Below are 22,050 nucleotides of genomic sequence, written 5' to 3' on the forward strand. Positions count from 1 at the left end.
AGTCATCACAATCAGACTGAGCTACTCTGTTGCTTTTGATTCCTCCAGCCAGCTGAACCATTAAAATGTAATTTTTAACCAGCTCTGTTTTTTTCTTTCAGGAGCTTTCTGATAGTTTTATTGTAATACATGCAAGCTTTTCAATTTTAATGGACAAAAAAAAAGATCTGGCTGTGAAGTTATTTATTGCTTAGTTAAGGGATGCCTCGTAGGACATTTCAGGATGGTGGTTACCTGTTGTGTTATGGGGTTGTTGCAAAACAATAAATCCCTGTGTTTGACAATTTAGTTGGTTGTTTGAAAGTTGCCAATTCAAGATTGTCTTTTGGAAACTAACATAATCTTCCCACTGCTTAATTGTTCTGCAGGGTAATATTTGTGCTTATACAGTTTTCTGTTTAAGTACTGAATACAGTACTTAAACATAGCTAGACATTGTTTCATGCACAAAGTATTTTTTTTTTCTCTTTTAGACAAATCTTCAAACAGTTTTTAACTAACAGAGTGCTGAAAGATCCTAAGCAGAGGCGCTTTTTCAAATCCAATGACCTTTATGAACTTTTTACTCTGAGCAGCCCAGATATGTCTCAGGGAACAGAAACAAGTGCCATTTTTGCAGGTACACATTTTTTTTTTTTATTTGTTTAAATGAAAAACTGTTTGAAGCCCTAGATAAATGAGTACCAATTTCATTCCTCCCTCAGGTACTGGTTCAGATGTTCAACTCACAAAACATCAATTGAAACGGAAACCTGAAAAGCCACCTGATAATGACACTTCTAAAGGTGATCTCCATCTTGCAGAAAGCAGCTCACCAAAGTACAGCAAGTCATCCAGTTCCTGCTCAACCACCCACGTGACAAATAAAGTAATAGACACAAGTGAGGAAACCAAAGGAAATTTTGAACCCTTTTATCAAAATAGCCATGCAAAAGATAATGCACAAGCTGCTACTAATATTAACTTTTTGAATAAAAGCAAGGAGGAAAGCTTGGAAAAAACTGACAAATCTGTGTCCCAGCCATTGCCATGTGATGCAGAGTCTTCAGAGAATGCCAAATGCCTGAATGCTGTGGTGGCTGATGAAGTACATGGAGCAGCTAATGCAAATGTCAAGGGAGATTTTAGCCTTACTTGTGGTGCAGGTGGTTCGTGGGAAGAGCAGGCTACTAAAACTCAAGATGGGCAGTTAGATAACACTCATTATAAATGTACCTCAAAAACAAAGCACAGGGTGGATGTGCTGTCACATGAGAGCCACAAAGCTAAGTCTAAAAAGAAACATCACAAAGACGCCACATTTGAAGGAGAGCGCATCCCTCATCTAGTGAAACAAAAGCAATACAGAAGAGAGAACAGTGAAGAGAAGGAGGAAGACTCAAAAAAAAATGATGATTATGTCTTGGAGAAACTTTTCAAAAAATCAGGTAACCATTTTTATTTGTCTGCTCAACAGTGTCAGACTATTTAAACAGAAGTATATAAGACAACGCAAGTTAGGAAAGGAGCAGTTCTGTTACTCTGGTGGTTAGAGCTGCAATACAAAACATGCTTTATCTGTTCTGTTACTGTGGTGAAACATTTGAAATGTTCATCATTGAAATGCTGCAGTTATAAAGTTGCTAATTACCTTGGCAAAGACATTCCAGAGAGGTCTGCAGCCTTCCAAAAACTGGGTATAGAAGTATGCAGTGTTTCTTCTGGAAATAAGGATGTAGCCAGCCTTCATTTACACAAGGATTTGACTTCTGTCCGCCCTGTCCATAACAATATAAATGATCGATTTATCCACATAATTGCAAAGTCTGTTGTGAATAATGACCTCATCAGCACACCAGAAGTGGTTTGCTTTCAAATTGATTACTTAACTGATAGAAGGGAGTTCTCTTATTGGAAATAACTGTACTGAAGTGCTGAATATAATCAACCTGAAAAAGGAAAAATGTAATCGTGGCATTCCTGCTTGTGGGCAGGAAGGCTCTGCAGAGAAATGTGGACAGTCTGGATCAATTGACTGAGGCCAATTGTATGAGATTCAACAGGGCCAAGTGCTGGCTTTTGCAATTCAGTCACCACAACCCCATGCAATGCTACAGGCTTGGGGAATTGTGGCTGGAAAGCTGGCTGGCGGAGAAGGACCTGAGTGTGTTGGTTGACAGCTGACTGAACATGAGCCAGCAGTGTGCCCAGGTGGCCAAGGAGGCCAGCAGCATCCTGGCTTGTGTCAGAAATAGTGTGGCCAGCAGGACTAAGGAAGTGATCATAGAATCATAGAACAACCAGGTTGGAAGAGACCCACTGGATCATCGAGTCCAACCATTCCTATCAAACTCTAAACCATGCCCCTTAGCACCTCGTCCACCCGTGCCTTAAACACCTCCAGGGAAGGTGAATCAACCACCTCCCTGGGTAGTCTGTTCCAGTGCCCAATGACCCTTTCTGTGAAGAATTTTTTCCTAATGTCCAGCCTAAACCTCCTCTGGCAGAGCTTGAGGCCATTCCCTCTTGTCCTGTCCCCTGTCACTTGGGAGTAGAGGCCAGCAACCTCCTCTCCACAACCTCCCTTCAGGTAGTTGTAGGGAGCAATGAGGTCTCCCCTCAGCCTCCTCTTCTCAAGGCTAAACAACCCCAGCTCTCTCAGCCGTTCCTCATAAGGCCTGTTCTCCAGCCCCCTCACCAGCTTTGTTGCTCTTCTCTGGACTCACTCCAGAGCCTCAACATCCTTCTTGTGGTGAGGGGCCCAGAACTGAACACAGGATTTGAGGAGCGGTCTCACCAGTGCTGAGTACAGAGGGAGAATAACCTCCCTGGACCTGCTGGTCACGCCATTTCTGATACAAGCCAAGATGCCATTGGCCTTCTTGGCCACCTGGGCACACTGCTGGCTCATCTTCAGTCGCTGTCGACCAACACCCCCAGGTCCCTCTCCTCCAGGCAGCTTTCTAGACAGACTTCTCCTAGTCTGTAGCACTGCATAGGGTTGTTGTGCCCCAAGTGCAGGACCCGGCACTTGGCCTTGTTAAACCTCATTCCCCTGTACTCAGCACTGGTGAGGCCACACCTCGAATACTGTGTTCAGTTTTGTGTCCCTCAGTATAGGAGAGACATTGAGCTGCTGGAGCATGTCCAGAGGAGGGTAACAAGGCTGGTGATGGGTCTAGAGAACAAGTCTTATGAGGAGCAGCTGAAGGAACTGGGGTGGTTTAGCCTGGAAAGAGGAGGCTGAGGCAGGGAGACCTTATTGTTCTCTACAGCTACCTGGAAGGAGGTTGTAGCAAGGTGGATGTTGGTCCTCCTTCTCCCAAGTAACAAGTGACAGAATGAGAGTAATTGGCCTCAAGTTGCGACAGGGGAGGTTTAGATTGGATATTAGAAAAAATTTCTTTACCAAACGAGTGGTCAAGCATTGCAACAAGCTGCCTAGGGAATGGAGTCTCGTTCCCTGGACATGTTCAAACAGTGTATAGATGTAATGTAGGAATGTGATTTAGTAGACATGGAGGTGTTGGGCTGATGATTGGACCTTGGATCTGAGAGGTCTTTTCCAACCTTAATGATTCTATGATTCACTTAAATGGTGAATATTTAATTTTACAGATAACCATGTAAATTAACAGATGTCTTCCTTCACCTTTTCTTGTATCTTCTGTTTTTTAGGGGTACACAGTGTTATGAAGCATGATGCCATTATGGAAGCTTCCAGTGCAGATCATGTGCTAGTGGAAGCAGAAGCAAACAGGGTGGCCCAGGATGCCTTAAGAGCTTTAAAAGTCTCTCGACAGCGGTGTTTAGGAGCTACTTCTGGTGTGCCAACCTGGACGGGCATGAGTGGTCTTTCAGGTGCACCATCAGGAATAAAGTAAGTTCAGAAGATCAGTTCTCTCATGAATTTTACCTTTTTTTTGTTCTTTGTACTTTATACTTGCAGTAACATACATCAAAGTGGAGGTTCATGGTTTATATTTAAGAAATATACTAAAGCATATTACAAACCTAGGAAGTTCATTTTGAAGTACAAGGAGAGCTTTATTGTTGCACAGTAAAGGAGAAGGACTTCGGCAGAGGGATGAAGAACCCTAAAGCACAAACACAGTCAGCGTATTTGGCAAAATTATTCTAAGTATTTTGAGAAGGATGTTTCATGGAGTTAATTCCTTTGTGGGTTTTTAGGAGTCGGTTTGGTCAAAAAAGAAACTCTATGCTGCTTGCTTCACATTCCACTTCTGCCTCGGCTGTGAAGAAGTGCAAGGTAAGAGACAAGATGACATTTCTCTTTTAATAGCCAATATACGTGAAATGTTCTGATTTATGCAACAAATCTGACTTATGCAGTGGATGTCCAATACCCATTTGTTGTATGATTATGTAGAATTCTAGAGTTTTTAGTCAACTGTGAATTTGATTTTTCATGTTTTGATATAGCATCTAGATGAACTCTAATTAGATAGAGCAGTCACAAATTGCAGCATGGTTTGGTTATCTCAAGACCAGCAGTCCTTTTTTTTTGCTTCTTAAGTTCTGAAGTTGAGATGGGAATGTATTACCTCTTTATTGTGTATTGCAAATGACTGGCTTCTCAGTCTTCATGTTGTTTGAAGTCTAAACAGTAGGTACCTTTTGTTTAAAAGATTTTGTGGATCTCAAAATCCAATTTTTTCCACAGTCTGTATGTTTATTTGCAGGATGCAGATACCATAAAGAAAGAAAATGTAAAGAAATGCAATTCCAACGGGCACTTTGTTGGTAAATCTGGAGAATCATCAACCAACGCACTAGACTCTTCATCTTTATTAGCTAAGATGAGGGCAAGAAACCACCTTATTTTACCGCAACAAGCAGGGATTGAGGGAGATGAGAATGTCCAGCAAGCACCTGCCCCAGCCCCATGTTCAACAGAATACGATGAATTGCTCGTGGATATGCGTAACTTCATAGCATTCCAGGCCCGCGTGGACGGTGAGGCTAGCACTCAGGAACTTCTGTATGAATTTGAGACCAAACTGCCCAGGGAGCAGTCCTGTGTCTTCAGAGAACTTCTCCGCAATCTCTGTACCTTCCACAGAAGCCCAAATGGTGAAGGTGTCTGGAGGCTGAAGCCAGAATTCCGCTGACCTTTGTCAAGGAAAGGCATCTGTCTGCAGTCAGCTACCACTCTCCTTTCAAAGACTTGCTGTTTGTCTTTTAAAATGAGGAATTATTTCATGTTCATGATTTAATAATTGACTTGAGCAGTTGGTGGTGCAGCGGTTGTTGCAGACTCAGAGCTAACTTAATTTCTGATTTACACTATTTATATGAAAGTGCCATCTACCTCATAGATGAAATGATACAAAACATCAGAACTTTTTCTTTAAAAGAAATCTTAATATAAATGCAATGAAGAACACATACTGACATTTTATTGCAATAAGAACCATGGATGTTGCTGTGGGTTGTAATATTTTTTTGTTTGATTTCTGTGAAATTCTAAGAATTTCTTCCTCAGTTTTCTGTATGTTACTTGAATGGTCATGGGGCATACAGAGTACCATTGAAAAAAAAGGTATAGTAGTCAATGTGAGACTCACTTGTACCAAGAGGTACATCAAAATCATTGCATGACACTTTCATCAGCAGTGAGAGTTTTGGGTTAATGTTAGTACTTTCATTGTTGTCACTTGCATCACTAATTAACTTGGAAAATAATTCTACTGCTGTGGAGGTTTAATCAAAAAAAATTTGAAAGCCTGACATGATATTGATATGACTGACAGTTAATAATTATGGAAAACTTATTATGTTACAGAAAACCCATTTACACCATAATCATCAGTTTGGTTACAGTCCCATACACCACTGATAATTGCTTGGTACAATATTTCTTACCACTGAGATGACAAAAACTATTATGTTTGTCACAGGTTATGGACTGATAATTGAAATCCCATGAAATGTTCATGGGTCTCACTGTAATTGATGTCAAAAACTTTCCAGTTCTCTGTTAGCACTTAAAATTTTATATCTTGACAAAGTCTGAGGTGTTAGTTGTTCAGAAGGGGAATGGTTTTACTCTAATTTACTAAACATAATCACTTTAGGCTAGAGATATAATTGGAGCATATATAGAAGTTACAGGTTAGAGCTATTCTGTAGACAGGGAAATTTTCGGTCTTCCTGACAGTAACACAAGTTCCAATACCTGTTTTCTTCTAGGGAAGGAAGGAAGGATTGGATTATTTGTACCAAACCCGAGTACTACATTAGGCATGTCTTCTTACATAGCACATTAGTGCCTTGGAAATCTTAAGGGATGAGGAGCTGGAACGGATAGATTTTAAAAAGAAAACCACAATCTTGCAGCAACATTAAATTACTGTATGGCTTAAACTAGGAACAGTTAAATATATCCTTCTTATCCCTAAACTATTGAGAATAGTGAAGATTGAGCTACTTTTAGGTTTTTGTTCAGTGCAAGAGTATCTTGCTTCCTTCCAAATGAAAGTACAAATATGGAAAGGTGAATGGTGAAGCCAGAATGCAAACTGTTACTTTGTTCTCATAAAGAAAGTTTATGATACTTCAGTGGCTTTTCCTCTTGTTTTTGCTTAGTGCTAAAGGATCTGTAGAGATTTGCAAAACATGGTGCCTCACTGTATAAATAACTGGTGAATTGGCTTTCCATGGACTGGAGCCTGGGAGGGCAGACAGTCAAAGAATCTGTTTCTTTTCCTCATTAAATTTGAAGATGGGACTGCTGCACCTTTTCCTGTCATCTTTTTCTAATCCCATTTATATTCACCTTCATCCCCTATTTCAGGAGAAAGAAGAAACCAAAAATCAGGTCTGCAATTGCAAAACACTTCAAAAATTGTAGATCTGTTAATATGACTTAAAATGGATCTGTAAAAGAGTAAAAACAAATCGATTTTGCTGCTCTTTCTAAAGCCATAGGGAATTTTTATTTGTTTTGGATGTCATGCTCCCACACATTGCTATGCCCCCGGAATGCTCCAGGAATTCAGCTGTCAGCAAAGCTGCTGTTGTCACCTTAGCTGTCAGTTCTAGTGTCCTGTTTTAAAGACCTAGTTCCTGTGCTAAGGAAAGTGTGCAGCTTCTCGCTGATCTGTTAATGTAAATGAACTTGGATGTACTTTTTATAAATCCTTGGCTTTTATGAACTTATTAAAAAAGCAAAAACCAAAAGTCTATTCTAGAAGTCTTCTTTGGGGCAGGGAGAAGAATGGGGTGAGAGCGCCATCTTTTTCTGTATAGTGTGGTTCCGACTACATGATTCATATTATCTTTAAGTACACTTCCATTTTTTCATGCAACTTCAAATTATGCATCCTAGCAACTAGATTTTTTCCAGTTCTAATTGTTGTTTAAAATGCTTAAAAGACCAAATATTAATATAATACTGGAAAAAAAAAATGTTAAGTATTTCATCTCAAAAGTGCATGTGATTAAAGGTCTACAGGCTGATTTACAGGTAAAAGTTGTTCAGAATGCAATATAAATTGTTGAACATTTTAAAGTAGAAAAAATATTTCAGAATAATCCTACTTTTTTCCCCACAAAGCATGATCTGATTTTTTTTGTTTAGCTTTACCTGTGTAAAATTAATTCCTTTTATATGTTCAAGGAATACCTGAAACAATTCCTGACTAATTATATTGCATAGTCAAACATATTTACCATTTAGCTTATAGATACAAAATGTTTTTAAAAGCTTGTTCTGAGTTTCCAACTATTTTTTCCAAGTGTGCCATACCTCGTAGTTGCTGATTTATTTGTGCATGATTCAGAAAATTATTCATGTCAAATGCTTGTATTTTTATAATTTGTTTTCTTACCACCGTAAAAAGGGGATAAAGAATGGTCAAAATACAGATGCTTTTTTAGTGATCAAGTTGGAAAAAAAAAATCATTAAATCTTATTAAGAGAAAACATTTCAGCATGAAACAGTGAGTATAATCTTTAAATTTTTTTTAAAAAAAAAAGAGGATACCACAAGGAGGAACTTCTTAAAATTTCTTGCCTATAAAGGTGCTAAAAGCTGAGCACTGTGATACTCCTAAAACATCGTGCTAGCATAGGTGACGTGACCTACCAGCCACACAGTTCAGACAAATGCAGTTGAACAAAAGTCTAGAAAGCTAAATAGCAAAAACTTGGTTTGTTCTGTAAGTAGTTGTGGGGACTGTGTACACTCGGTAAAATGTGCTGTACTGACATTTTAACAGCAGAACTTACATCTTGCCAAAAATGTCCCTTCTGGTTTCAAACTGTATTTGTAAAGGGGAAAGTAAAGAAACTTCTTGCTTTGTTTGTTAACAACTTTGTTGTGTGCCATCATCCCCCACCCCATCCTCCTTTTACATTCTTCCAGGTGTTGATTCTCCTGTGTTCATCATTTTGCTGAACACTTAAGTCTTGTATAGCCAACTCAGGCATCTTTGGCATAAGGACTAAATTCTGACCTAGAGAAAAGAGATACTGCAAAAGGTTGCTGATGCTATTCTTAAGAACCTAGCCTTCTGATACTACCCTTCATCAGAGCCAAAAAGCATGTTATTAGGATGCTGCACGTCTGTGATCGAAACAGCTACTGAACATTAGGCTTTCTCCAGTTTCTGTGTGCTTATTTGTACTGCTGTATGGAAAGGACAATCAGAGGTGACTTGTGTTCCTGAAACGGGGTAGCCTGTTGCATGGTTTTTTGGTTGATTTTCACGAAGAATGATCTTGTGGGCTCTGATTTTGGCCAAACTCCACATACAGTTTGAGATGTGCTTTTCAAAAATCATGGAGGTAGGTGATGGTAATGATTTTAGTAGCCATCTGAAGAGAGCTTTGTGTTTTGATTTCCCAGTTAAAGGCATGTATGAAGTAAGTTTGGTTATACTGATGCCTGCAGCTGAATCAGGGCTTTTTTCCTCATCTACCAATTAACCTCATTTGTTAGTGAATAATTGTCAGGACCTGTAATGCCCCATCATTAATATATAAGGGAAAAGCAGGAGAGTGTTTTGTGCTTGCTAAAACTGAGCAGATAGACAAAATCTGTTCAGTAAACAATGATAACTGTGTAACTGTGAAAATGAGAGGAGAATATATCAGATTTAGTGGGAAAGGAGGAAATTTTCCAGTACATTTTAAAATGTTACAAATGTTTGATAAATTTTGAGATCTATCAAAAAAAAAACCCATACAAAAACATCCAATCTGTTATATGTCATGCTTTCTCAATTACAAAAGGTACCCAGGCAGGCATCACATAGCTAGAAAAAGCAGTGTGAGTATTACAGGATGTATCCTTCGGGGAAAGTTGTCACAGGAAGCAGTAATTTAAGCAATTAATTTGACAAAACAGTCTTGGAGAAAACAGTAACTTGACTGATGTTCTTTAGAAATGGCAATACTTTCTCCAACATAAAATTATTTTATTTTTAAAAGAAGGAACTGGATAGATTAATGATAAAATTTGTGGGGTAATACCTGACTTCCATTCTCTTTGCATGCGCCTATGACTCCTATATCAAATCTAGTGATAACAGTTTAAGCAGTTTTCTCTCTTGGAGGGAGGATGTGTTGAGGAACAGCCCTATCTCAGAGATTCTGCAAGGAAGGACAATGCAGTGTCTCTTATGCTGGTGATGCCTCTGCTTTCTCAAACAATACATAAAGACGATGAAAAGATTAGACGTGAAGAGACCCCATAGCTGCTTTATCCAAACTTGGCTTACTCCCAGTGTATGGATCATGAAATCACTTAAGCCATAAGGGAAAAGCTAGGAAGGAATTAACTTAGGTAGCATAGTCACTGAGATGGTTTAAAATGTGGAGTAATCTACCTGTTTGGTCGTCTAGGAACATGGAGATCTGGATTCTCCTGCTATAAGCCTCTAGGTGACTTTGAATGCAGTACTACACACTGATTTTGCCATCCGTTCGATGCAATCTTTGGGGGAAGTCAAGAAATCATTCAAGTCCTTTGGAAATGCTTCAGGAAATGATTGGACAGTACAAAGAAGTTCTGGTTGGAAAAACAGAGGTAATGTATTCTTATCATCTAAATCATTAATTCAGTAACTGTAGTTTACACAAAACTATCATACAAAATTGCTGAGAGTCCAGTTTTTGAAGAGCTTGAGTAGGGCACATGTCTTGGAATCAGGATGTGCTGGCAAGTATGCTCTTGGGAGTTGAGATCTTCTGGGAGAGGTATTTATATATTAGATACATGGTAAAAACACTCTGCAACTTAAGGCCATTTATAATTTCCCTGTTCCAACATTCAAGCTAGAATGCTGAATGTACACTTACTAACTCCGTGGCTCTCTCCATCTGCCCAGCCCTCCAGGGATTGCTATTCTAGGCTCTGGGGTGACGTCAACACTCCTGCTTCACATGGTATCACTGATGTGGTACAGTCCTGTTCCTTCAGCTGAAACTTAGAAGATGAAGCTTTCCTTAGTAATTCTTCACTTTTGTTGGTGACCTTTGTTTTGCTGTCTATGCTATCACTAGAAGTAAAGAAAGAGAAGTCTGACATCTTTCACGCAAAGGTCATTCCTCCTTTCTTTTCCAAATGGGTCTAAGACAGCTGCTATGAACTGAGTGAAGTAACTTGTGTTCTTGCTCTCTGACTGCAGAAGCCATAGTGAAGGCTGCAGCGCATCACTGCTGTGTTCAGGGAGCAGAAAACTACTTTCCCCCCCCCCGAAAGAAGGGATGTCTTGTGACATCCCTAAACTAGGAACTACAGAACCTGCAGAGAAAAGAGAGTGTATGGAGAAGTGTCAGGCAGCTGCCTAGAGAAAGATGCAGCTTCCAGACTGCTCTGTCCGCTAGTTTTTTATTGTCTGTGTTGACATGGAATTAATGGGAGAACAGAAAGTATATTCTGAGCTGAGCTTTTCATTTCTGAATGGCAGGGTTGGACTTGCATTTAAGCCAAAGCTCACTAAGGTTCTGAAATGCACAATAAAGCTCCTGAGTAAATTTTTCTCTGCCCACTAACGATACTGTGAAATAGCCATGTTTTTCCAATATTGCTGTTCCATATTAATTATAATGGCATCAAAGATGATGTAGCAGGCCACATAATAAATCCCACTGTTCTTACCCAGAAGCAATACCTGACAGCTTGATGATTTTGAACACTTCAAACCCTCCAAGCTGTTTATCCAGTCATTTGAAAGAGGGAGAAGGAAAAGCAAAGCCAATTTTGAACTCTTTAGAGAATCCATCTAAAATTTTAAGTTGTTAACTATCATAGTTCCCTACAGATTGCCTGCTTTTCCTAGGCTCCTAAAGCCACACTGCTCACAACACCTAAGTTGAGATAACCTATTTTTATTGTACGGAACAGAAAGGTTGAAGCCTTGCACTAATTGCAAACCAGTACATAGTATCATCAGTGGAGCTATGACCAACTCCTGCATAAGGCTTACATAAGTAGTGAGTCATGCAGTCTTACGGAAGAATGGGGAGTAAGGCTTTCATTATGTTGTTTGCCTAATCAGAAATATGAAAATAAAAGAACACAGCACTCAGTGGGTTACGTTTGGCTAACTGTAGGCTGGAATATCTGCAGTTGCACTACTGTGATTGAGGCATTTCATTGTTTGTGGTCCCAGCTTATATTAAACAGAGAGGATTTTTTCCATAAATCTTTGCCTCTAGGGCAGAGTTAAGGTTGTTTGGGAACCCTAGCTATGTGTTTCCAGACATTAATGTTTGGAAGCAGCACCATGGGAGTAGAAATGGAGGTATATGCCTAGGGGGGATACTAGGAGTAAATGAAGAGGCCCAAGGGCAGGGTAGGGTTTGTGAGGATAAGCATGTAAAGAAGAAGTGGAGTGGAAGCAAAGCTTTCATGATGACTGAAAAAACAGTCTAGTGATGATTTCTCATCTCTTTCCAGTCTCCTTCCATGCTCTCAGGCAGGTAGTAGAACAGATACTGTTTTATCCAGCACTGCTGTTAGCCATGAGCTGAGATACCTACAGCCATTAGAAGACAGCTGAAGAAGTTTGAGGATCAAAGTTGGCCATAGCTTTGTAGGCACCAACAGTGCTCTTTACACTATTCTGATCAAACCCTTCACCGGCTTCGTTGCTCTTCTCTGGACTCGCTCCAGAGCCTCAACATCCTTCTTGTGGTGAGGGGCTCAGAACTGAACACAGGATTCGAGGAGAGGTCTCACCAGTGCCGAGTACAGAGGGAGGATAACCTCCCTGGACCTGCTGGTCACACCGTTTCTGATACAAGCCAAGATGCCATTGGCCTTCTTGGCCACCTGGGCACACTGCTGGCTCATGTTCAGTCGGCTGTCAACCAACACCCCCAGGTCCCTCTCCTCCAGGCAGCTTTCTAGACAGACTTCTCCTAGTCTGTAGCACTGCATAGGGTTGTTGTGCCCCAAGTGCAGGACCCGGCATTTGGCCTTGTTAAACCTCATGCCATTGGACTCTGCCCAGCGGTCCAGCCTGTTCAGATCCCTTTGCAGCGCCTCCATCAGATCCACGCTTCCACCCAGTTTAGTATCATCTGCCAACTTGCTAAGAATGCGCTCAATGGTGCATTCAAGCCCTCGAGGGCTGTTGATGGCCGGGGCGGGGCCGGGCCCCCCTCGCCGCCGCCCTGAGCCTGGCGGGGCCGCGCGGGAGGCAGGGTCCCCGCGGCCATGGTGGCGCTCGGGCCGTGGCTGCCCCTGGCCTGGCTGCTGAGCGCGGCGGGCGCGCTGCCTCGGCCCCAGCCCGGCCCGCGGGACGAGGTTCTGGCCGCGGCCCTGCGGCGCCTGCGGGAGGTGTTCGACATCGAGGAGCTGCCCCCCGACGTCCTGCCCCGCAAGAAGCCGCCGCAGTTCATGGTGGATCTCTTCAACAAGGTGGCTGATGCCAACGGCATCACCCGCGCCCCGGGGCTGCTGCAGGGCGACGTGGTGCGCAGCTTCGAGGACCGAGGTGAGCCCGGGGCACCCTCCTCGGCTTTTCCCGAGCGGGACCGATACGAGATGTGCGATATTTCGAAGCGGAACGGTTTGATATAGGCTGAAGTACGGTTAAGTTTTCGTCTAAACATTTGTGGGCTTTGAAAATCAGAATGTCCCTCTGATAGCGTGTTTTCTTTCTCTTATAGCGTGTTTTCCTTAAAACGGTGTTTTTCAGTCCTTTCTTTGAAAATGCTGACATCTTTTGTGAGGAACGATTGTCTTCTTCTATAATCACCCCTGCATAAGATTTGTGGGGAAAATGTATACATGTACATGTAAATGCGAAATATATTCTGTAACAGCATTTGTCTCGTAGCGCATGTTTCATGGAGATCATTCCCGCATGTCACTCAGGCCTGATAAAGGATGCTTGCTTTCTAAAACTCAAAAATGAGCCTTAAGAGCTTTTATTTGCCTGCATTTTCGGTATCAGGAGGGCGGGGGTCCGGGCAGCGCCGGGGGGTCCTGAGGAAAGGTCGCTCTTTTCCAGTTCACGTGGACCGGTACCACTTCTACTTCGACATCAGCGCGATGGAGAAGGGCGAACAGATGCTGAAAGCCGAGTTCAGGGTGTTCAAGCTGAAGAGGACACGTGTGTCCAGGCCGGCTGACACCAAACACTTTTGCCGAGTAAGTGGGGAAATAGATCTGTCCGTCGAACGCTTACTCGTGCTTTCGTGTAGTTATTGTATTATTGTTATTAAGAGCGCTGAAAATGAGGAGTGCAACTGCTTGCCTCTCCTCTGCAAGGGCTTCCTGAGGACACTCTCAAGCCAGACCGATCTCAAGCCGTGCCGTTCTGTTCTGGGGTCTGAAATGAAATTCAAAATGTGTCCGCTTTTAGTAATCTGGGATCCGTGGGAGAACAGGGCCTGTGAGGACTCTGGTGGTTCTACCTGTTCCTTTGGCAAAAGGGAGGAACAGACTTTTTGCAGAGCCAAAGATGACGATGTGGAGCGTGTTCAAAAGATAAAGAAAAGGGATGGTCAGGATATTTTTCTATAGTATCAAGCAGTACGGTATCCTGCCTCTGAATGTGTCGAGAAGTAGATGTATGTACTGATGCTTTTCTTTTAAACTGTTAAAAAAAATACCTTTTTCCTTGGTTTGGAATGATATGGCAGAAATGTGCATCATTTTCATTCTCCTTGTGTTGCTAGAACAACAATTCGTTTCCACTTACTGTTGTTCTATTGTATTGCTCTCATCAAGGTGGAAGTGTACGAGCTCTTGGAGAGTGGAAGTGAGCCACACAAAAAACATCTCATTGCATCAAGATTATTGTCCCTGTACACAGAAGGCTGGGAAGTTTTCAACGTCACGCAGACAGTAAGGAGAGAATTCTGACTTCACTTTAATTATAAATCTCCATCTAATTTCCTCTGTAGACTTCGTTATTTGTTAGTTTCAAGATTTCTTTTGTATGTAGCCTTAAAAGTAAAAGTATGTGGATGTCTTTCCATAGCGACAACAGGAAAAAAAAACAAAAAAACCCCAAACCAAACACCCAAACATGGCATAAAACGTATGCTTTCTTAGGGTTTAAATCTGTGCTCTGGGACCATGGTGTTCACTGCTGAAGCTTTGTGATCAGTATGCTTGGATGACTGGCTGATTTCCTTCTTAAGTCATGATAGCACTGCTTGATGATGGCCTGGCCTTATCTATTAGTCTGTAATTATAGCAATTAGATAAAGTAAATTTGCTTGATTGCAAGTTATTTTTTTCAAATGCCATGTTTGTTATATTTAAATAGAAAGTCTGGAGAGTTCATATTACTCTGTTATTAACATTGCTATGAAGAATAAATTCCTGGTTAAAGTCAGAGAGGATTTACTTTGGTTTTAATTTAACTCCTAGACTCATCTATTCACTAGTAAATTCCCTGAAATTAATCATCTTCCTGTAAATGCAGCTTTGGGGAATGCATATGATATTTTCTATTTCTAAACATTGAATTACTGGTTTAAATATTAAACTCAATTGAGTCTCAGCTATACAGTTACCTCACTTCTGTCTTTATATATGTTCTTACACTCTTATAGCCTGTTGCATGTTCCCTTTTCCTAATACAACCATTGCCTAATTGTAATGGTGTAATAAGAATGTTGAAACAATGTTTTTTTCTTTTCCCTTTCATTTCTAGGTTTCCAAGTGGGTTGGAAACAGCAGCTCCAACCATGGCTTTTTGATAACCACAACACATGTATTCAACAGTAGAACTGAGCACAACCTGGTTAAGTTTGCCAAGAGCCAGGATGCTTTGCAAGAAAGTAGAAATGCTCTCCTTGTCCTCTTCACCAACAGTAACAAACGGAGGTCTTCCAGTTTTGTACCCTCTTCCACAAGTAAGTTCACACAACAGCAGCAGCAGCTGTTCTGGAACATGAATTCCCTGTTCATCTTGTGTTACCTTCTGCTGCCTCACGTATACCTCATCTCAGGATTTACTTGCAGTGTCGAATGGGTTTGAAGTTCTGCTTTATCACTGACCAATTTTGATAGCTCTTGCTAGAGGGTCACCCAGCATCTTTGTTGCTTCTGCCCTCAAGGAAACGTGTTTGCAGTAAATATTCATAAAGGGTAGGGACAGTCTGGTTTATTTCCTTAGTAAGGGAATGGGAGTTTAGGTGGTGGTTTTGTTCTTTGTTATTTAATTATATGTATTATTTTTTGGGTAGTGAAGTTTGTGTGGCAATTGTATACTTGGTATAAGTTAAAAAAACCTCAGTCACCTAGAAGACTGTGTGAAAATGCTGGTAAAGCAACTGTAAGTAGAGTTATTAAGTGCAGTCTTCAAGAGTGGAAGGGTTTGTTAAATAAGTAATTTAAACCTCTCCATTCTTAGCCTGTTTTTTAAGCACCTGCTTAACTTCAGTGACTAATTGCTATTGGGCTAAAGGCTGCTTTCCAGAAAGACAACACCCTTACCCCTTAAATTGCAAAACAATGGTGTCTTACCTCTCCCACTGGTCTTCCAGTGAAACCAACTAAGTCTGGATTTTAAAGCCTGATCAATGCAAAGAGCAAAAGTTGGGAGGGGGGGCAAAAATTATTCTAGTTGGGTTTGCAGGGTTTTCTGATAAATGATTGCATTGTACCTTAGAAAGAAATATTAGGTGCGTCAATATTAGGTGGTAAACTTAATTAAAGACAAAAATGAGGCTGGCTTGTTTATTCTTGTTTTCCAAAGAGAATTTTTATAGTGAAATCCTAGATCCCAGTTTAATGAGCATCTAGCTCTGTATGGGATACTGTATTAGGATTGAGAAATTGATTCCTATTTCTCAATCAAGAAACTCCCTAAACCTACCAGTTGTTTGTAGTCAGTGAATGTGTGCAGATTGTTCATCTGCCAGCTGGTATATTAGTGGCTTTCAGCCTATGTACACAAATCTTGAGGTTTCCATGGTCATTTATGAAGGATTCTCAGGAGATAGCTTAAGAAAGCAAATAAGTTGGCAGTGAGCTTCATTCTATAGCAGTGTTCTATAAACCTGATGGTAATTTTTTCAGATCCAAAAATTGAAAAATATTTTTTAAAACTCTAGTCTATGGGAATACACTCTGTTTTGCAGGTATGAGTAGAATTCCTGGGAGAATAATACTGGAGAGAGAAGTGGGCCGTGATCTCCACACTCTGTTAACCCTGCTCAATGTGATGTGTGTTGTAGAAGTGGCCATATAAATACTGTTAATACCATTCTGACCGGATATGGCCCTGAAAAAGATCTGTGAAGTTCATGGAATGTATTTAGTATATTGTTAAGTGTTTCCTTTTGTATTTTTGCTGAAATGGGATCTTTCAGGCCACAAAGTGAAACACATTATTTGACAGTTCTTGAAAGATGGTTGAAATGGCAATTGAATACACACCCCTTTTGGTACTTTCACAGTTTTAAGTGTCATTTTAAAATCTACTGTAGATTTTTTATTTTTTTTTAATGTAGGTTTATAGAGTAGACTTTCACATGGAATACTGTACTTAGGAAATTAATTTATTTTGTGAAAGATTAACACACAGCTTCCTTTCAGAACCAGAGATGAACCCTGCTGAAACTGATGCTTCACATGCGCTTCGTGAAACTCAGATCACTGAAAGCAGCAATGAAAGCATGAGCAGGAGACGCCGATCTGCTGCAGTCCCTTCTACTGCAAGCCAGGTAACAACATGTCATCGAAGGGAACTCTACGTTGACTTCCGTGCTATTGGCTGGTCAGGATGGATTATTTACCCAAGCGGATACAATGCGTTTTATTGCAGAGGAACTTGTCTCTTCCCCTTGGGGGAAAATCTAAATGCAACAAACCATGCTACAGTTCAGTCAATAGTCCATACACTTAAACTGTCTCAAGATGTTAGCACGCCCTGCTGTGTGCCAGATGAATTGAAGTCACTCAATCTTCTCTACTTTGATGACAAAGAGAATGTGGTCCTTAAAAATTATAAAGACATGGTGGCAACAAGGTGTGGTTGTCATTAGCAGGGCCTTGATTTTTTCTGCGTATGGTTTGCACCTGGACACAGTTCCCTACTTGCTACTGAAGATACCAATGGAAATTACATTTCACTTTACTGGGCAGGAGAGTCTGAATCTCAGCTATGCTTCAAATCCTTCTCCCTTCGCCATGGCTGTGTGGAAAGATGTTTAAGGCTGGCTTTCAAAGAACCATGGGAGGGGATGCCAACCTGCATGGAGAGCTCCTTGAATACCTCTACACTGGAGGAAACCATTACAAGCAGGAACTTGCTATGTGGAGGAGTTAAAACACATTAAGTTGAGTACTCAAATTAAAGGCTTGGTCTGTATATTGACACTCAGAAGTTCTTAAAATGTAATGGTCATGGCGTCCTACCACAATCCAGGACAGGCATGCAAGTCTTCTAGTAACACAGCCTCATTCAGCTTCAAGCGCATGAGCTTTGACTGCTCCTACATCGAGCTTTCAGGATGGGTATTTGCCTAGACCTAACCTCAGAGCCCTCTACCATCTGCAGTTTATGCATTACCTGGGAATGTGCTGCTTCCCCCTGTTCTGTCTGCAGCTCTATGAAATGCAGAGACCTCCTTGTAAGTCTCCCTGGGACTTGCTAGCCAGTCTGAGGGAACATATGGGTCAGCATTTGTCTGGGAATCCACAAAACTTAGCTTCTGATGCAGGGCTGCACTTCTGTATGTTGAAGAGTCAACCAGTCCACTTCTTCATAAAAATAATTCTCTTCTATCATTTCCTACTGTGGCTGTGTAGCAGCAGAGGTTGCCTTTGTGTATACAGTGGCCGTGCACCACTTCTTCATAAAAATAATTCTCTTCTATCATTTCCTACTGTGGCTGTGTAGCAGCAGAGGTTGCCTTTGTGTATACAGTGGCCGTGCAGTGGGATCCAAAGCTGGAATCAAACCCCTATTACTTAGCAGGAAGACAACCACTAAGCTTTGTAGGTCTGTGAGAACATGCTGGGTGCTGGCCTGGTTCTGTATCTGAGGCAGATCTGATGGAAGGTACTCACTGATTCCCTTCCGTACTTCCTTGAATCATAGGACATAGACTTGGAAGGGCCCCCTGAGATCCTTCAGTATTGATACAATTTAATGCAGGCAACTAGCCCATTGCAGTTTCTCAATCAACTCATTTGATTTGTAACTTAGGCCTGGTTAGATTTCTTGTCTCCATTAATCCTTGAAGGAAGCTGACTGCTCACAGAACATGACATCTCCCATGGGTAGAAACTTCATGGAGATTTTTTTTACTCCAATAGCAGTGAAAAAAAAGGATATTATGTAAATGTTTTTTCCTTCTGTAAATACTGATGTCTGTAATAAATTTATTTTATTTAAAACTCAAACACTTGGAGTATATTAACTTAATCTGTAACATAAAATGTTAACTTTTCAAACAAATCTAATGTAATATTGGTCTGGTTTTTTGTGCTGTAATTGAACCTCCTTCCTAGAGTCATGAACCAAGTACTTTTCCACAAGAGATGACATCCCCGGTGGCTTTAGTGGGTGCTGTATCAAGTCCTCTTACTCCTTGTGAAAGAGTGTAATGGGTAAGTAGAATAGATTTGTTTCCCTTCAGGGAGGATCTAGTTAATTGTTCCTGAAGTGAAACTTGCATTCAAGTTTCTTGTAACTCTCCCTTGAGTCAGGCATAGAGATTAAAACCCTTCAGGGTTGGTCATATGTGGTGTTTGTAACAAAGCCTACCTCATGGAGGTCCTGAACTAAACATGCCTGAGATGGTTTCAGTTTTCTTGGTGTGCAAGGCCTTATTTGCATGTATGTTGTGGTATCTTGGGATGCCTTTGTTAAATTTTCACTAAGTTAGAAAGCCAGGACAAAAGAAATGCTGTTATTCCTAGGTACAATGCAGGAATGAGAAGGCTGTGGCTTGTAAGCATGGGCCAGATGTGCTTATCAGAACTACAGCCTGGAACGGGTGGAGTAGAGGAGCCTGAGTAAAGCAAGAGTTTAGAAAGAAAGAAAGAAAGGCATGCATAGGTCAGTGTGGGGAGGATTTTCTGCCTGGTAATTTCTGTGGAAGGCTACAGATGCTGTTCTGATTACCAGTGGAGCTGTGACACTCCAGTGTGAAAACAGTTTCAAGAGCAGGTCTTAGGCTGGGAGCAGCAGTTAGGGCAAAGGATTTGGTGCTCAGTCTGAGCTGGAAGAGGCAGTGGAGCATTCAGTAAGCTAATTTCTGTTGGGAGCAAAAGGCTTGATTCCCCCAAACGAGGGAAGCAGACTGTGATAGGGCTCCTGTACTTCCATCCAGCAGACCACATGTTGAATTGTGGGGGTGTGAGCAGTACAACACAGGCACAAGGACTCCAGTAGGACTGAAAGTTCCAGACCTGTTGTGTGTGCCCAGCACGGCAGAACAAAAGCGTTGTCCTTTCTGCAGAATATCCCATCATCACCATCCTGACCCACACAGCCTTGTATTCAGAATTCCCAAATAAATTGCCAAAATCCTCTTCTGCCTAGGCAAAACTTAAGCATGTGTGTGTGTGCAGGGTTGGGGGGGTGGGGGGGAAGGATGCACATGTATTTTGATCCTGGAATACAGTCACCTTTGTAAAGTGGAGTAAAAATCTGGTAGCAGGATGGTGCTAACTGCTGCAGTAGCCACACCCAGCCATTGTATTCAGTGCCATTGGCAAAGGGACCTTGGAAAGCCTAAAGGATCCTAATGTCTGGTTTATTTCCTAGGCTGCTGGTTTGCAATTTCCCCTTTTCACTGCAGAAGTATCTGTGGTGATTAAAGTCTGTAGGAAACACCTTGGGAGTAGGAAAATATATCTATAGTCAGATTCTGGACAAGGTAGTTCCTAAATGGCTACTAAAGCTTATGTTATCAATGCTTCTTTTGGTAGGGGCCTGAAGAATTGAACCCAGAAGTTTTCACTAGCAAATAACACTGGGAGAAGGGCTGCATTTGGAATGGACTGGCTGAGGCAGGTTCTGCATCCAACACACTCCAGTCTTCTGTCCATGATATGACAAATGCTTCTAGCACCATCAGCTGTGTATCAGCTGCATCCTTCACTGCTCCATTCAGAGAATTGTCCCTTTTTTCTTAGGTTATCTTAGTGGGTTTCTTCTTGTTTCAGATGCTAGGAAAAAAAAAAAAAGACAAATTTCTATTGAAAAGTAAATATGATTAATAAATAACTTATGGGCACACTGAATATTAGCTAACATAGTGCTGCCATACAATAGACTTGTAGAATGGTTTGGGTTGGAAGGGACCTCAAGGATCATCTAATTCCAACCCCCCTGCCATGGGCAGGGACACCTCCCACCAGACCAGGCTACTCAAGGCCCCATCCAACCTGCCCTTGAACACTTCTAGAGATGGGGCATCCACAACTTCCTTGTGCACCCTCATCATGAAAAGTTTCTTCTTAATGTCTAATTTAAATCTTCCCCCTTCCAATTTAAAGACATTCCCTTCTGTCCTATCACTTCATGCCTTTGTAAAAAGTCCCTCCCCAGCTGTCTTATATGCCTCTTTCAGGTACCGGACGGCTGCTCTAAGGTATCCCTAGAGCCTTCTCTTCAGGCTGAACAACCCAAATTGTCTCAGCCTGTTTTCATAGCAGAGGTGCTCCAGCCCTCTAATCATCTTCATAGCCCTCCTCTGGACCTGTTCTAACAGTGCCATATCCTTTTTATGTTGGAGATTCCAGAACTGGACGTAGTATTCCAGGTGAGTTCTCATGAGAGTGGAGTAGAGGGGCAGAATCACCTCCCTTGACCTGCTGGCCACGCTTCTTTTGATGCAGCCAGGGATACATTTAGCCGGGGCTGCAAGTGCACACTTTGCCAGCTGGTGTGGAGCTTCTCATCAATCAGCACCCCCAAGTCCTTCTCTGCAGGACTGCTCTCAATCCTGTATTGAAACTGGATTCCCTGGACCCAGGTGTTAAACCTTGCACCCGGCCTTGTTGAACATCACAAGGTTCACATAGACCCACTTCTCCAGCTTGTCCAGGTCCCTCTGGATGACATCTCGTCCTTCTGGTGAAATATGCACAGTCAAGCTAGGAGCACTCAGTAGTTTTGCACCCATTAATTTATTTTTTTCTGCACCACTCAACATAGTCTCATTATGCCCCATTAAACCCTGATAATTAAAACAAAATATATTGGAATTGTTTATCCTGGACTTTGTAAGGAAATGAGGTTCATAATAATGCCAAGGGAAAAAATTTACACTACACCAGGACTTGTAATTAGAATAACAATTAAGAACAATTATGTTCCTTTTTTTTCCTAGAATAAAAGTACGCTTTCTTGTTACTCGTTAAATGAAATAAGAAAGAATTCCAAAATAAGACATGCTACACTTTAGTTTAATCAGAATATCATATATATAGGTGGCATACCAAAAAGCAACAGGTCGGGTTTTGGAGGGAATAGGTGACTCGGGTTGTGCATTGTCATACCATGTTGCATCACAACAGCAGCAAGAGAAAGCAAGTCTGGTAGCAAACCCTGCTGTGATAAACACTGTACCAATGAGGAGCACATCTGGCCCTGAAGAGCTGTCATTGTAAAAAG

The 22,050-nt window shown here is 41.4% G+C and overlaps 2 protein-coding genes across 4 annotated transcripts in view; both read left to right on the forward strand.

Annotated features, from left to right (window-relative positions):
• Window positions 1-7,253, forward strand: part of ERCC6 (ERCC excision repair 6, chromatin remodeling factor) — a 50,554-nt gene extending 43,301 nt beyond the window's left edge. For all 3 annotated transcript variants that reach the window (XM_069864320.1, XM_069864321.1, XM_069864319.1), the window contains 5 exons: window positions 474-619; window positions 705-1,427; window positions 3,658-3,859; window positions 4,171-4,249; window positions 4,683-7,253. In XM_069864320.1, coding sequence (XP_069720421.1) covers window positions 474-619; window positions 705-1,427; window positions 3,658-3,859; window positions 4,171-4,249; window positions 4,683-5,111 — 1,579 coding nt within the window. In that variant the 3' untranslated portion in view covers window positions 5,112-7,253. The remainder of the gene's footprint in view (window positions 1-473; window positions 620-704; window positions 1,428-3,657; window positions 3,860-4,170; window positions 4,250-4,682) is intronic.
• Window positions 7,254-12,671: 5,418 nt separating this feature from the next.
• On the forward strand, window positions 12,672-17,871 carry LOC138724259 (bone morphogenetic protein 2-like). The gene is made up of 5 exons (XM_069864142.1): window positions 12,672-12,951; window positions 13,471-13,610; window positions 14,193-14,309; window positions 15,127-15,328; window positions 17,016-17,871. Exons 1-5 carry the CDS (start codon window positions 12,672-12,674, stop codon window positions 17,462-17,464), a joined length of 1,188 nt encoding a protein of 395 aa, XP_069720243.1. The 3' UTR covers window positions 17,465-17,871.
• The last annotated feature ends 4,179 nt before the right edge of the window (window positions 17,872-22,050 follow it).

This window comes from Phaenicophaeus curvirostris, chromosome 9 (assembly GCF_032191515.1).
Source record: "Phaenicophaeus curvirostris isolate KB17595 chromosome 9, BPBGC_Pcur_1.0, whole genome shotgun sequence".
In the NCBI taxonomy this organism is placed as follows: domain Eukaryota; kingdom Metazoa; phylum Chordata; class Aves; order Cuculiformes; family Cuculidae; genus Phaenicophaeus; species Phaenicophaeus curvirostris.